The 12,315-nt window shown below is 41.1% G+C and overlaps 2 protein-coding genes across 5 annotated transcripts in view; one reads left to right on the top strand and one right to left on the bottom strand.

Annotated features, from left to right (window-relative positions):
- The window catches only part of LOC130164405 (apoptosis-stimulating of p53 protein 2-like), a 27,592-nt gene extending 19,080 nt beyond the window's left edge, over positions 1-8,512 (bottom strand). Inside the window, exons 1-2 of one of the 4 annotated variants that reach the window (XM_056369142.1) lie at positions 8,397-8,512; positions 4,632-4,838 (exon numbers count right to left, since the gene is read on the bottom strand). In XM_056369142.1, coding sequence (XP_056225117.1) covers positions 4,632-4,640 — 9 coding nt within the window. In that variant the 5' untranslated portion in view covers positions 4,641-4,838; positions 8,397-8,512. Of the gene's footprint in view, positions 1-4,631; positions 5,084-8,396 lie in introns of those variants that run through there. The other 3 variants (XM_056369150.1, XM_056369133.1, XM_056369158.1) reach the window with 3 other exon arrangements.
- rrp36 (ribosomal RNA processing 36) lies at positions 7,390-12,315 on the top strand. The gene is made up of 8 exons (XM_056369481.1): positions 7,390-7,621; positions 9,149-9,606; positions 9,818-9,950; positions 10,093-10,159; positions 10,251-10,355; positions 10,458-10,535; positions 11,189-11,306; positions 11,392-12,315. The coding sequence occupies exons 2-8, from the start codon at positions 9,168-9,170 to the stop codon at positions 11,538-11,540; spliced, it is 1,089 nt and encodes a 362-aa protein (XP_056225456.1). The 5' UTR covers positions 7,390-7,621; positions 9,149-9,167; the 3' UTR covers positions 11,541-12,315.

Here is a 12,315-nt window from a genome sequence, read left to right as displayed (position 1 = left end):
AGCTGCACTGAAGATGTTTTTGTTCTTTTAAATACGTGTTGAGACTTTATACTTGAAATGAAAAGAACAAAGTGCTGACAGCAGATGAAGGAAGCAGCACACGGACCAGAGTTTCTCCAGAACAGAAGCTGAAGTGACTGAAAACACGAAGCCATCAGTGAATGAATGATTCATGTGTCGCCGGGTCGCGGTGTGTGTTCTCTCTCAGCCGGGGAACGTGGTGGCAGCTGGCACGCTGCAGGTCACATCCCAAATGTTTTGTAGGCGGCGTGGACGGCTGGAGCCATATGGCCGACAGCGTCACGTGACGCACCAATATTGGATTAACGAGGCACACACACATGAACACACACGCACGCACACGCAGGGCCCTAAACCCCTGCCTGCTGTTCAGGATACGATCAACAACATCAACACAGGGCGCTTCTCAAACCAGGAACGCGTGCTGATTGGCTGCCAGGAGTGTGACTAGTTAACTCTACCAGGTCTAATGCTAACTAACAGGTTAGTTTCTCAGGGTCTGCTGTGTGTTTCACACAAACCTTCAGGGGTCAACAAGAGGTCACCATGTGAACCCCGGCTGCTGCTGTCTGCACACAGACAAACCTCCATCCTCACTTCCTCATTTTATAATAACGAGCCGAACATTAAAATGTTCCCACACCAACTGACACGAGCTGCGATCACGTCACGGAAAGACCCAGAAAACCTGCCGTTAGTGTCACTTGGATTTTTCCAGTCCGGTTATTTTATCGCCTCTTTTCACTTTCTCTCAGATCCGTTCACATGATGTTGATTTGAGGTGTTTTTATTTGGATTTTTCTTTTATTTGGTTTTATTTTTTCTTGTAAAGCAATTTGTAACTTTGTTAAGAAAAGTGCTATATAAATAAAGTTATTGTTATTATTACCTTTATAATTATATATTGGTTTGATGACAAGTAAAACCAGATACTAACAAACAACGTGCAGCTTCTTTTCCATCAGCTGCTTCAGAGTTAATACTGTTATTGAGACGTTTTCCAACAGTCTGTCTGTGTCAGAAAATCCTCCATATCTACAATTTAATCTTCTCCTGCTCGGCGTTTCATAAATAACAGTATCACACCAACAAGGCGTAACATGTTGAATGTTACATGCTAAACATGCGAGCTTGCAAACCAACAAAATATGCTAACATGCTAAAGTTAGCTTACATCTTAATCTCATATGTAAAAAGTTGGTACATGTTCACATTTGCATGAAGCTCGGTACAAAGGGAAGTTTAAAAAGCTGAAAGAGGAACCAGGTCTGACAGAGGAGAGCTGGGTCTGGGTCTCCTTCACACCTGGTTCAGGTTCAGGTTCAGGTTCTGGTTCAGGCTCAGGTTCTGGTTCTGGTTCTGGTTCCAGTGTGCTGGTCCAGGCAGAAACAGGTTGTTCACGCCGACTTCAACTTCTAAAAAGAATCCCCTTTGAATTTGGCACAAATCTTCACTTTTGGACGGTGGCTTAAGGTCAAAGGTCAAAGGTCAAGGTCAGTGTGACCTCATATTTTCTGTGACTCTGGATGAACAGGGACGTGAACTGGAACTGATTCTAGTTTTTTACTCTCAGGACATTGAACATTAGTTCATTTTTATTGGTTCAGTCATTTTAGCTTCTGATGTTATTGATATTAAAGCAGATAAAAAAATCAGGCAGATTTTTGGAGACGCGGCGGCGGCGTGCACGTGTGGTGAGCAGTGCAGGCTGCACAGCTGCTGGTGTGTTCCTCATTAAACAGCATCAACACTGGAACTAAGTGTCTGATTTTACTGTCAATGAACGTGAAGCTCACAACTTCCCTGCTTCAGTTCCTCCTCGCCTGAGGAATACTAAAATAATAGTGTTCCCATATGACCTTGAACAGCACGTATATGTGTGTGTGTGTGTGTGTGTGTGTGTGTTTCTGGTCACTGTGGCAACAGTTACTAGGCAGCACGGCGAGCTCCACTGAGCCCTGCCTGAAGATGATGAGGACGCAGTCTAATGATCGGGGTGTGCGGCATTTTAACGGAGGCCTGTGTGAGGGGTGTGTTAGGGACCGTGGCAACCACACACACACACACACACACACACACACACACACACACACACACACACACACACACACACACACACACACACACACACACACACACACACACACACACACACACACACACACACACACACAGTAACGTCTGTAAACACCGACGCTGACAGGAGAAGTTCTCCTCACCTGCAGCTCAAACACTCAACACCACAAATCAAGTTTTCACTCTGCTGCCATGTTGAATTCCTTTAACCATAAATTATTCTATTTGCCGCCATAAATGATGTGTTGTGTTTGTGTTTGTGTCTTTTTAATTTAAACATTTGAGTAATAATATAGTTTATTTGCTTTGACTATTTGAGGGAGAAGAGAAAGAGAAAAACGCATCCATTTATAAGAAGAAAAGAAACAGGAAACAAAAAGAAAAGAAACGGAAAAAGAAAAACAACAAAGATCTTTTAAAGTTGATTTCGATCTTCTCAGACATTATTTCCATTATTGATTTATCTGTCACCTGTCAGTTATTTTCTTGATTAATAAATGAATCATTTGGTTCATAAAATGTCAGATAAATAGTGAAATAAATGTCTGTCACATTTTCTGAATCTTCATTTTGTCTAAACAGAAGTCTAAAAGTGAAAGATATTTTACTCTAATAGAAAAAGAACAAAAAGATCAGCAGATATTTATATTTGAGAAACTAGAACCAGAGAATTTTTTACAATTTTACTTATGATTAACTTTCTGTTGATCCACTGATCGACTAATTATTTCAGTTGTAAAGCGAGTCAGAGATTATTATTTCTCACGTTTGTCTCAAAGTCTCTGTGAACTTGAATTTAATATTAATCCCGTGTTTCTGTGAATCAGCTGTTTTACTCTTTAGTGTGATGTTTTCATGAAGCTTTGCTATTTGTCCTCTGTGTTTTCTGTTTTCTGTAAATCGGTGATTTGACGGAAGAATTTGATGATTTCAGGAGTTTTTTCCCGTTTTCCAGTGAAATGTAAAAATCTGTTTCTAATATTCGCCACTTTTCACACAGAGCGGTTTTTATAAAAAGGGACGGCTGCCATGTTTTGGCTTCATTAGACTGTGACAAAGGTCCAGACACGAACCAGAACATCTGTCCGATCCACGAGGACTAAAACCCAGAATGTCACAGTGATGGGAGGCAGTGAAACGCAGGATTTACCAGCCGCCGCAGAGCCGATGAAAAGGTCAACTCGCTGTTTTTCTTCCTCATGAACCAGGAGAGTTCCTCCTTTCAATGTGAAGACAATGGCGGTCTGCTATTATTACTGCCGTTAGTACAGAGCTGATCTCAGAGCTGCTCCTGACGCTAATTGGTGCGATGACGATGATGAAGAGGAGGTCTGGAAACTGTTTCACTCCGAATCTCAGATTTTCATCTTGGGCCACATGTGACCTGTCTGACCTCTGACCTCCGTACTGTTACTGATCAGGTGGTAAAGTTTGTTTTGTTCATGTTGTTTTCTCCTTTTTACTTCGGTTACATTAAATCTCTCGGCACGCAGCCACAATCTGCCTCTGTGACGCTAAGGATTGTGGGAAGATGAGTATTTCATGTTGTGTTTCGCGAATCAGGGACTCGTATTTTGCGTTTTCACGTTTCGGTTCCACAGATTTTTCCTTTGTGTTTGTTTTGTGGGAGGAGAAAAATAAGAAGACATCTGTAGACGTCACAGCAAAAACTCTGACTCAACGTTTCATCAATTAATCAAAAACACTCAAGGTCAGATTAATCGATAAAGAAAGTAACTGTCAGCTGTGGGTGTGGTCGGCTCGTTGTGAAATAAAAGCCAAAAAACTAACAAAAAACAAAGCTGCATTATTGCCACAAATTTAAGTTAAAGCAGACTTGACTAGTACTATTTATTATTATTATTATTATTATTATTATTATTATATTATTATTACTTTTAGTAGCAGCAGCAACAGAGGTTAAATAGTATTAATACACTGCAAGAGAAACGTTACGTGTTCCAGATACTGAGACTAATGTTTATATGGTTTTACTGGAATAAAATTTTATAAATTATAATTAGAAAAAAGGAACTCCAGGTTCATGTCCTCATGTCTACCTTCATTTGTCCAATCAACTTTAAAATCAAATTTTATTACCCAACAAAAAGGCATCAACATTTATCTCTTTGTCCTAAATGTTGTCGATTTAAGTTTCCTGAGTATAAACACTGGAATCAGTTTATACAACCACCACGAAGGTTTCTATATTTCTGCAGAGGTCACGCCCTCAGTGACCTGAGCAGCAGCTGCACACCTGGAACCACCAGAACCTGCTCACGTGACATGAAGACACCTAGCCCAAACAGAAACATCCTCCAGAAAGGTTAAAGTTCAGTTAGTCCCAGTTTAATCTGCACACAGCCTTTAACTCCCCTGAAGCATCATCAGAGGTGCAGATCCGCCTCTACACGTCTGTACACGGGTTTTCATTCATGTTGGAGCTTCAGGATTTTACAGATTCAGTTTCAGTGGATATTAAAAACCCTCCAGGTGAAAGCCTCTGAATCTACTGTGTTCATTCATGAACTCACCGGCATCATGTTGGCAGATCTCCGCTCTGTCGCATCCAGACTGCAGCTGAAACCACTAAACCATCCTCCTGCTGCTGCTCCTCCTCCTCCTCTTCCTCCTCTGTCGCTGTATCTACACCGGCTTTATGATTATTCCTCCCCTCGACTCCTCCTCGACCTGTTGCGGGGAACCTGCAGGCCTTGCTCTCCGTCTGCCGCCCGGTGCGTCTGGAGAGAAGGAGAATAAATGATGATGCTCTCAGGGAGGCTCCGGATGAGGCTGCAGGAAGTAGCGTTTATTAGAAAAATAAAAGTGCAGCAGTTGAGATGAAGGAGCAGAGAACAAAGCTGGAGCAGCTCTCCTCCTGCTGAGCCCTAATCCCGATCCACGTCCAGGACGAGTCTGACTGCGAGCGTGTGGCTCACGAGCCTTCAATCAACGGAGAGCGCTCACTAGCCGTAACGAGGAGAGGACGACTTCCGGTGTGACTTTTCAGAATAAAAGACCACCACTTATAAACATAACACCTGAAGGTACATTTAAGAAAGGTTGGTCAGGATAAATTATCAAGATAAAAAGATAATGAAATAAAAAATAATTTATTAATAATAATTCAATTTCAAATGCAAATACATAAATGAATGAAGTGATTATTCTGATTAGGACTAGGACAACAGCGGCTGTTGTTGTTATAACAATTTAAAAAAGAAACATAAAATTTGTATTAGAATTTAAAAAGAAAAAAATTAATAAAACATAATTTATCTACAAAATCATTTAAATTATTAAAACACTCACTGTTGATGTTTATAACAACTGTGACCCTGAATTGATTTCAGCTTGGAGGAAGAGGAGGTCAGATGAGGAGGTCAACACACAGATGAATAAAATGTTCAATAAAATTAACAAAACACACATTTAAATTAAGAGCTATCTAATCAGAGAATAAGTAAACATCACAAAAAATGTAATTAACAATCTTTCAGAGGAACTTCCACTTTAGATTTAATGTTCCAGACACAGTCAGTTAAGCTTCAGGAACATGCATCTTAAAACTTCTAATGAGGAAGTTACAAACAGTGCATTTTGTTTTTTATGTTGGTTGGTTGGTTTCATGTGCAATAGTTTAAAGATGATTTGTCCCAATAAAAAGAAGTAATCATGGCAAGGCCTTCAATCCAGATGTAAAGTTGTTCTGGTCCTGAACATGTTTCTGTAGCTTTTATTTTGGTTTTCCTTTAAAAAAAAAAAAAAAATGTTATTGTTGTTTAACAGAAATAAGTAAGTTTTACCCACTTTTATTCTAAAGGGAGATTTATCCATTTCCGGTTTTAATATGTCTAACTTGGCGAAGCTGTTCACCGGGATCTCCTAGCAACGGGAATAAACTCCTCCTCGTTTCTCGAGTGTGTGTGTGTGTGTGTGTGTGTGTGTGTGTGTGTGTGTGTTGTATATTTTCGCTCATTAAGGACAAATCAAGCAGACTGCACATTAATGACCAAATAACAGTATTGTTCCTCCTCTCCAGGCAGCTGCTGCTGGAAGGAGGAAAAACAAAAGGAGGGACTGGAAATCTTCCTTGAATCTTGCTGCAGAGAAAGAATTCTTCAGTCATCACCATGTTTGCTTTAAGCTTTGACTGCTGTCTGAGAATTGTAATTGCATCACTGTGCATCATTTTCTTCTGTCATGTTAGTTTTGCTGCGTCTCATTAGCAAACATCAATAAAAACATGTGGGAAAATCAATCAGTCTGCTGATAAACAGAGCCGATATTCAGGCCTTAATTGAGAGATAATTATTATGTCTGAAAGACACAAAGCTAACAAGATGTAGCTTATCTGAAGGGTGATAAACAGAGGGTCAAAAATGAATCAGGTTTACTGACTTTATCTGCACCAGAAACAGGAAGTAGTGCAGAATGGTTTGAGTCTTCTTGACTCAATGATAACAGATGTTTCCAGATTCATTTTACCCACAAACATCAGCAATAATACCTGCACAACATCTTAACAGAGGGCTTGTCAACATATAGATGAAGTTATAGATGAAATTCTTGGGATAAGAATCTAAACATCTATGGGCCTAAAACTTTTGCACAGTACTGTATAAGACATATTTAACATTTGCCTTTAACCTGTGGTTTTATTTATTTATATATTCAATTAAATTGTGAAATTTCAATTCAGGAACTATGGGAACAAACAGTGAACAAAGAAATGTCGGAACATTTTTTAAATTTTAATTCTGCCACTACTTGACAATAAATAGAAAAAGGAAGAAATTTGTGACATGAATCTGTGTCAATATTATATCTGATCAGATTATCAGTAATCAGAAGATGATCAGTAAACAACACCAGAAATTTAACCAATAATCTTTCAGAGCAGCTTCTAGTACTTCTGCACACTTAAGACTTACAGACACATTCAGTCAAGTTATAGGAACATGCATCTGAAATCTAAATCTCTAATATTAAGGTTACAAACAATGCATTTTCTGTTTTATGTTGGAGGACTGATTGCTTACATACTCTGTATATTTTCTACTGTTGATTTGGTTTGATTCTTTAATTATGAATCTTTGTCTTGTTAAGTAAATGCAACGAAATACATTTATTTGAGGAGATGGTTGAACAAAAATGCAGAATAAACATGTCAGACTGTGTCAGACCCAGGTCGGACCAGTAGAGGGCAGCACTGCATGTATCAGACTGTCCCTGACAGGAAGTTATTGTTTTACTACAAAATACAACCGTGTAGAAAATATCCATTAGGGAAGGAATACAGCCGAGCTGGACACGTGACAATAATACACTCGCGTTAAGATATAATATTTTGGGAGCAGAGTTCTTCTTTCTGTTGTCCAAAACCAAACAACAACCGATTGACGCTTTTATTTTGAAACCGGAAGTGATTTGTTTATCTGACTGGCGTGAAACCTGCAGCCATGGATACACGTGGATAATGGAGCCGAGCAAAACAGGACTTTAACATCAACTTTATATCCAGGTATATAAACCTTTATTTAATCCCAACCGCCGAACAGTGAGTCTGTAATGACGCTTTGTGGAGGACATGTTATATGTAGCTGCTGGTTGCTGTGTTTCCGTAGCGCTTGTTCGTCTCTAGCTAACGTCACGCCAGACTGAACAGAAAATGCGCCGGTTTAAAATTTCTTTGCTTTTCAGCGAAGGTATATAGATGATAAGAGACCAAACACAGAGCCTCTACGCTTCATTATGACCTAGTTGTTCATTCGGCATAGAGGTTATTGCCTGAGAGACGTACTTACCTGAAGAACTTGACAAGGAGACAAAGCTTCTCCCGTGTAAACAACGTTAGCAAGACATTGTCTAACAAATAAACACCGCAAAAACAATCTGCGTCATCACTCCATATATCCCGAGTCAAAGTTTTACGCATATCGATGTTTTAGATATGCATCGACAAACGCTATCCTGTATTTATATATGCTAATAAGCTAGGAATTCACAAAATGCTAATATTTTAGCATCGAGTCTGGTTTACACTTCCTTGCACTACGGAGCACTCAGTAATTAGCTTTTATCAAACAGTGGCAAGTTAACTAATAACTTATAAATATTACAACTTAACAATACCACAACCGATTAAACTTAGTTCGGAAATTATAAGTTTATAGATAGCTAGTAGCATTAGCACTAGTTGCTAATTAGCTGGTTAGCAGCCCTGATGCAGATAAGTACTAACCTCAGACATTCGGCGCTAATAGAGTTGTTTATCGACGTGTGTTTAAAATACAAACCCATCAGAGGACGTGTGAACTTCTCATTAACAGTTCGGCACAACTCACGTCGACGTCAGGTGAGTTTAAAGTATCATTAAGATGACGTAGACTGACGGAGCGCAGGTGAATTGTATTAGACGTAAAATTCAAGATGGCGCTGTGAGCGTTCTGCTTAGTGCTGCCTCTAATGGCCGGAGGCGGTATTGCAGTTTATCAAACAGGCAAAGCGAACAGCAGCCCTGAGGCTCCTAGGGGCCACAAAGCCCCAGGTTTATTACATATTATGTGTAATGTGATTCATTTAATTAACAAATTTGTTATGAATGTGCGTCACAGAATATTAACTTTGTCAGGTCCTCCTCCTCCGTCTGGTGGCTCTGGTCTTTTAAACAGACTCTGTGTTGCTGCTTTACTTTATGTTGAGCTGCTCTGTTTTAAATTCACGTTTTATCAAACTGCTTTAACGTTTTCTGTGTGTTTACTAAATTTATACACATAAAACCTCCAGCATCCAACAATTATTTTCATTATCGGTACAGCCAACAGTTATTTTCTTAAATAATCGATTGATTGTTCAGTGGATGAAATGTCGCTAATTCGGCCATGACTCTTGGATTTTACATGGTGTAAAGTTTGTAGGAATTTACCTGAGCTTTTGCGGAGACACCTGCCCTCACTGTGTCACGGTTGTATTGTCAACATTGGTCTGATAAGCAACTTGCTCAAGGGCACATCAGGAATTCTAACTCTTCCTCCTTTATTTTCCTCAGCGAAGCCACAAAAACCAGGATGAAGGGGACGGAGAAGCAGCAGCGGCGGGAGATTGGCGTCTCGAAGAAGACGAGGATGGCGAACAGCAGCGACGACGAAGACTCTGACGTGGAGAAGAACTTCGCTCTGCTCACTCAGAGAGGAGGAGGAGGGGCTGAGGAGGGAGGGCCGTGCCTCAGAGGAGAGGAAGAGGAAGAATTCAGTGACGACGACGACGTGGAGGAGGAGGAGGAGGATGAGGAGGAAGGGTCTGATGAAGAAGAGGAAGTCGAGGAAGAATCAGATGGTGGTGAGGAGGAGGAGGCTGAGAGAGATGAAGTAGGGGACGATGACAGCGATTCCTCTGAGGATGATGATGAGGATGATGATGATGATGATGATGATGATGATGATGAAGAAGAGCCAGAGGTTGCCGGTGGCAGCAGTGAGATCCAGACAAGAGAAGACATTAAAAAAGGTGAGTTTTCCTGCAGCTGCGTCACATTAAAAGCTTCACTCATAAACCAAAGCAGAGGGCATACTTACGTTCTGATACTTTTACCAATACTGCTTATTGATCGGCTCTCTTATTGATCAGGCCAGTTTAATTCCGGGTTTCGTGCCCATCCCTAGCCTCAGATATGAGCCTGTGAAACATCACACACCTCTCTGTCCTCTGACCGTCCCAGAGCTGTCCAGCATGTCCTTTGAGGACATCATGCAGCTGCAGAACAAAGTGGGAACCAAAGTTTACAACGAGGTCGCCTACGGCAACAACAAGAGGCCGGAGACGAGCAAGAAGAAACGACTGAACAAGAACAGGTGAAGAGAGTCAGCCTGCACTTCCAGTTTCTAACAAGCAACGAGTTGTTTGGGGTTTCACTGTGTGTGTGTGTGTGTGTGTGTGTGTGTGTGTGTGTGTGTGTGTGTGTGTGTGTGTGTGTGTGTGTGTGTGTGTGTTCAGACCAATGGAGATCTCAGCCAAGAAACCAGCCCCGTTCCTCCGTCAGGTCGTCCCCGTCAGGAAACCGGTGAGTGAAGGAAACCTGTGGTGTCTCTCTCTCTCCCTCCGTTCTCCTGGACGATTCTGTTTCTGACTCTTTTTCTTGTTTCGTGCTCCAGACGTTGAGGGATCCTCGATTCGACGACCTGTCGGGAGAATACAAACCTGAGATTTTTGAGAAGACGTACAAATTTATAAATGACATCAAACATCAAGAGAAAGAGGTGGGAGGTGCTTCAAACCTTCCGCTGACGTTAAATCACCAATCGTCATCCGCGATTTGAATTTCTGTGAAAAAACTGAATCTTGTGGTGATGTGTCTGCAGATCGTCCAGAAGCAGCTGAAGAGGACGACGAAGAGCAACCAGAGGAAGGAGAAGCTGCAGTTCCTTCTGAAGAGGATGGTGAGTCTCAGCTCCATAAAGACAGGCCGAGTCTAAATTCATCTGTTGCACAAAAAACACTTAATTCTTGACAATCTGAAGCCGGACTGCGGTGCAATGAACTCTGGGTAAATTAAAACTTTTTTCAGTATTAAAAAAATCGCATCCAACCGCTCAGCTCCGTTTACTCTCAGGAGAAAATGTTTGTCTTTAGGCAGAATTCAACAGTTACAAGGACGTTTTAATTTGAAAATCCAGCAAGGAGTTAAACAATAAAAAACAAAATGGCTGCCGTCTCTAAAAAATTCTTTCTCTTCTCTTAGTTCTCTCCATAACAATGTGAACAAACCTCAAACTATGAGCCATGTTTTCCTGTTTCCTGCTGTTTGGTGCTTCTGGTCAGCGCAGGTTGATTGTTGCCATGGTAACGTTGGTCTCAGACCTGAGTGAGTCTGGGGATAAGGTGTCTAATGTTTTTGTCTTAAAAACAAAAAACTGGAGCAACACTACAGGCCAGTCTGAGATATTCTGTGAAAGCCATCCTGAGTAAATCTGTCCAGGTGAAAAAGTTCAACACTTCCTGCTGGTTTTTCACAGTAAAAGAGGAGGACGATGCCTCCTGAAGTTCGCAGTGTGATGTCAGTTTTAAATGTATGACCTCTGACCCTCTGCAGGAGAACCAGGAGCGAGCGAGGAAGAGCCGAGAGCAGCAGCGAGAGAGAGAGCTGCAGTTCAAGAGGCAGCAGAGAGAGCTGGCCAATCAGGGCGAACGACCCTTCTTCCTCAAGAAATGTAAGGACGAGGAAACGAGTCGAATCGTTTCAAATGTAAATCCTCGGATTTATTTCTCTTCACTCTTTCGTCTCTTTGTTTCCAGCTGAGAAGAAGAAGCTGCAGCTCGCTGAGAAATACCAGGAGCTGAAGAAGAGCGGCAAACTGGAGAACTTCCTGAGCAAGAAGAGGAAGAGGAACGCCGGGAAGGACCGCAGGAAGCTGCCGCAGCAGATGCAGAAGAAGGCGGCGTGAGGCGTTCAATGACCCAGAAGACGAACCTGCTGAGTGCTGAGGAATAAAGACTCTCCGTCCGTCAGTGAGCTGTAATGACCCGCCTCCGCCTGCTGATGGAGCTGCAGGTTGTTGTTCTTCATGACAAGATCATCTAGACTCAAGGTTCACTTACTAATGCTTTCTGGAGCTTTCAACCACATCTACCCAAGTAAATGTCGTGTGTTCAGCTGAAAGCTCAGGAAAAGCTCTTCAGTAAGCAGACCTTGAGTCGAGGCTTTTTTTTTTTTTTCAAGAATGAACTTTCACACTTTATTTTATTTTTTTGTCAAAGTAAATTTATCGTCTCTGTGTGACGTTCAGGGACGCTCAGACATGTGAGTGTTAATGATGAACCAGTGAAATTCATCATTTACAGTTTGTCAGAAAATCAAGAAACAAACATGGACGAAAAAAAAGATGGTGTGACTTTGGCTGCTGCTGTTTGCCAATAAATACCGGAGAGTCCTTAAATGCACCATCTGCATGTGGTTTCTACAGACATGAGCAGAAAGAGGAGGAATCTAAAACACCGAGGGAGTTTGTGTTTGTTTTCCAGTGAAGACATTAAACACATTTCTGTCTGTTTGAAGTAGTTTCATATAAAAACTGTTTTCAAAATATCAAATCCTTTGAATAACCAGTGTGGTCACAGCTGTACAGATGTTTTTGGAGCTAATATCACTTTAAACATCTGCTTCTTTTCAAAACTGATGATTTATACAGTTTGTATTTTTAAAATAAAACGTCATTTGTG

The sequence above is a fragment of the Seriola aureovittata genome, chromosome 3 (assembly GCF_021018895.1).
Source record: "Seriola aureovittata isolate HTS-2021-v1 ecotype China chromosome 3, ASM2101889v1, whole genome shotgun sequence".
Classification (NCBI taxonomy): domain Eukaryota; kingdom Metazoa; phylum Chordata; class Actinopteri; order Carangiformes; family Carangidae; genus Seriola; species Seriola aureovittata.
The sequence above is the reverse complement of the archived record's forward strand: the minus strand, read 5'-3'. Positions and strand labels throughout refer to the sequence as shown.

Excerpts from the sequence above, each read along its gene's own strand:
- rrp36 (XM_056369481.1), top strand. The coding sequence starts at position 9,168 with ATGAAGGGGACGGAGAAGCAGCAGCGGCGGGAGATTGGCGTCTCGAAG. Across the intron at positions 10,356-10,457 it reads TCAAACATCAAGAGAAAGAG|ATCGTCCAGAAGCAGCTGAA; the intron begins GTGGGAGGTGCT and ends ATGTGTCTGCAG. Across the intron at positions 11,307-11,391 it reads ACCCTTCTTCCTCAAGAAAT|CTGAGAAGAAGAAGCTGCAG; the intron begins GTAAGGACGAGG and ends CTTTGTTTCCAG.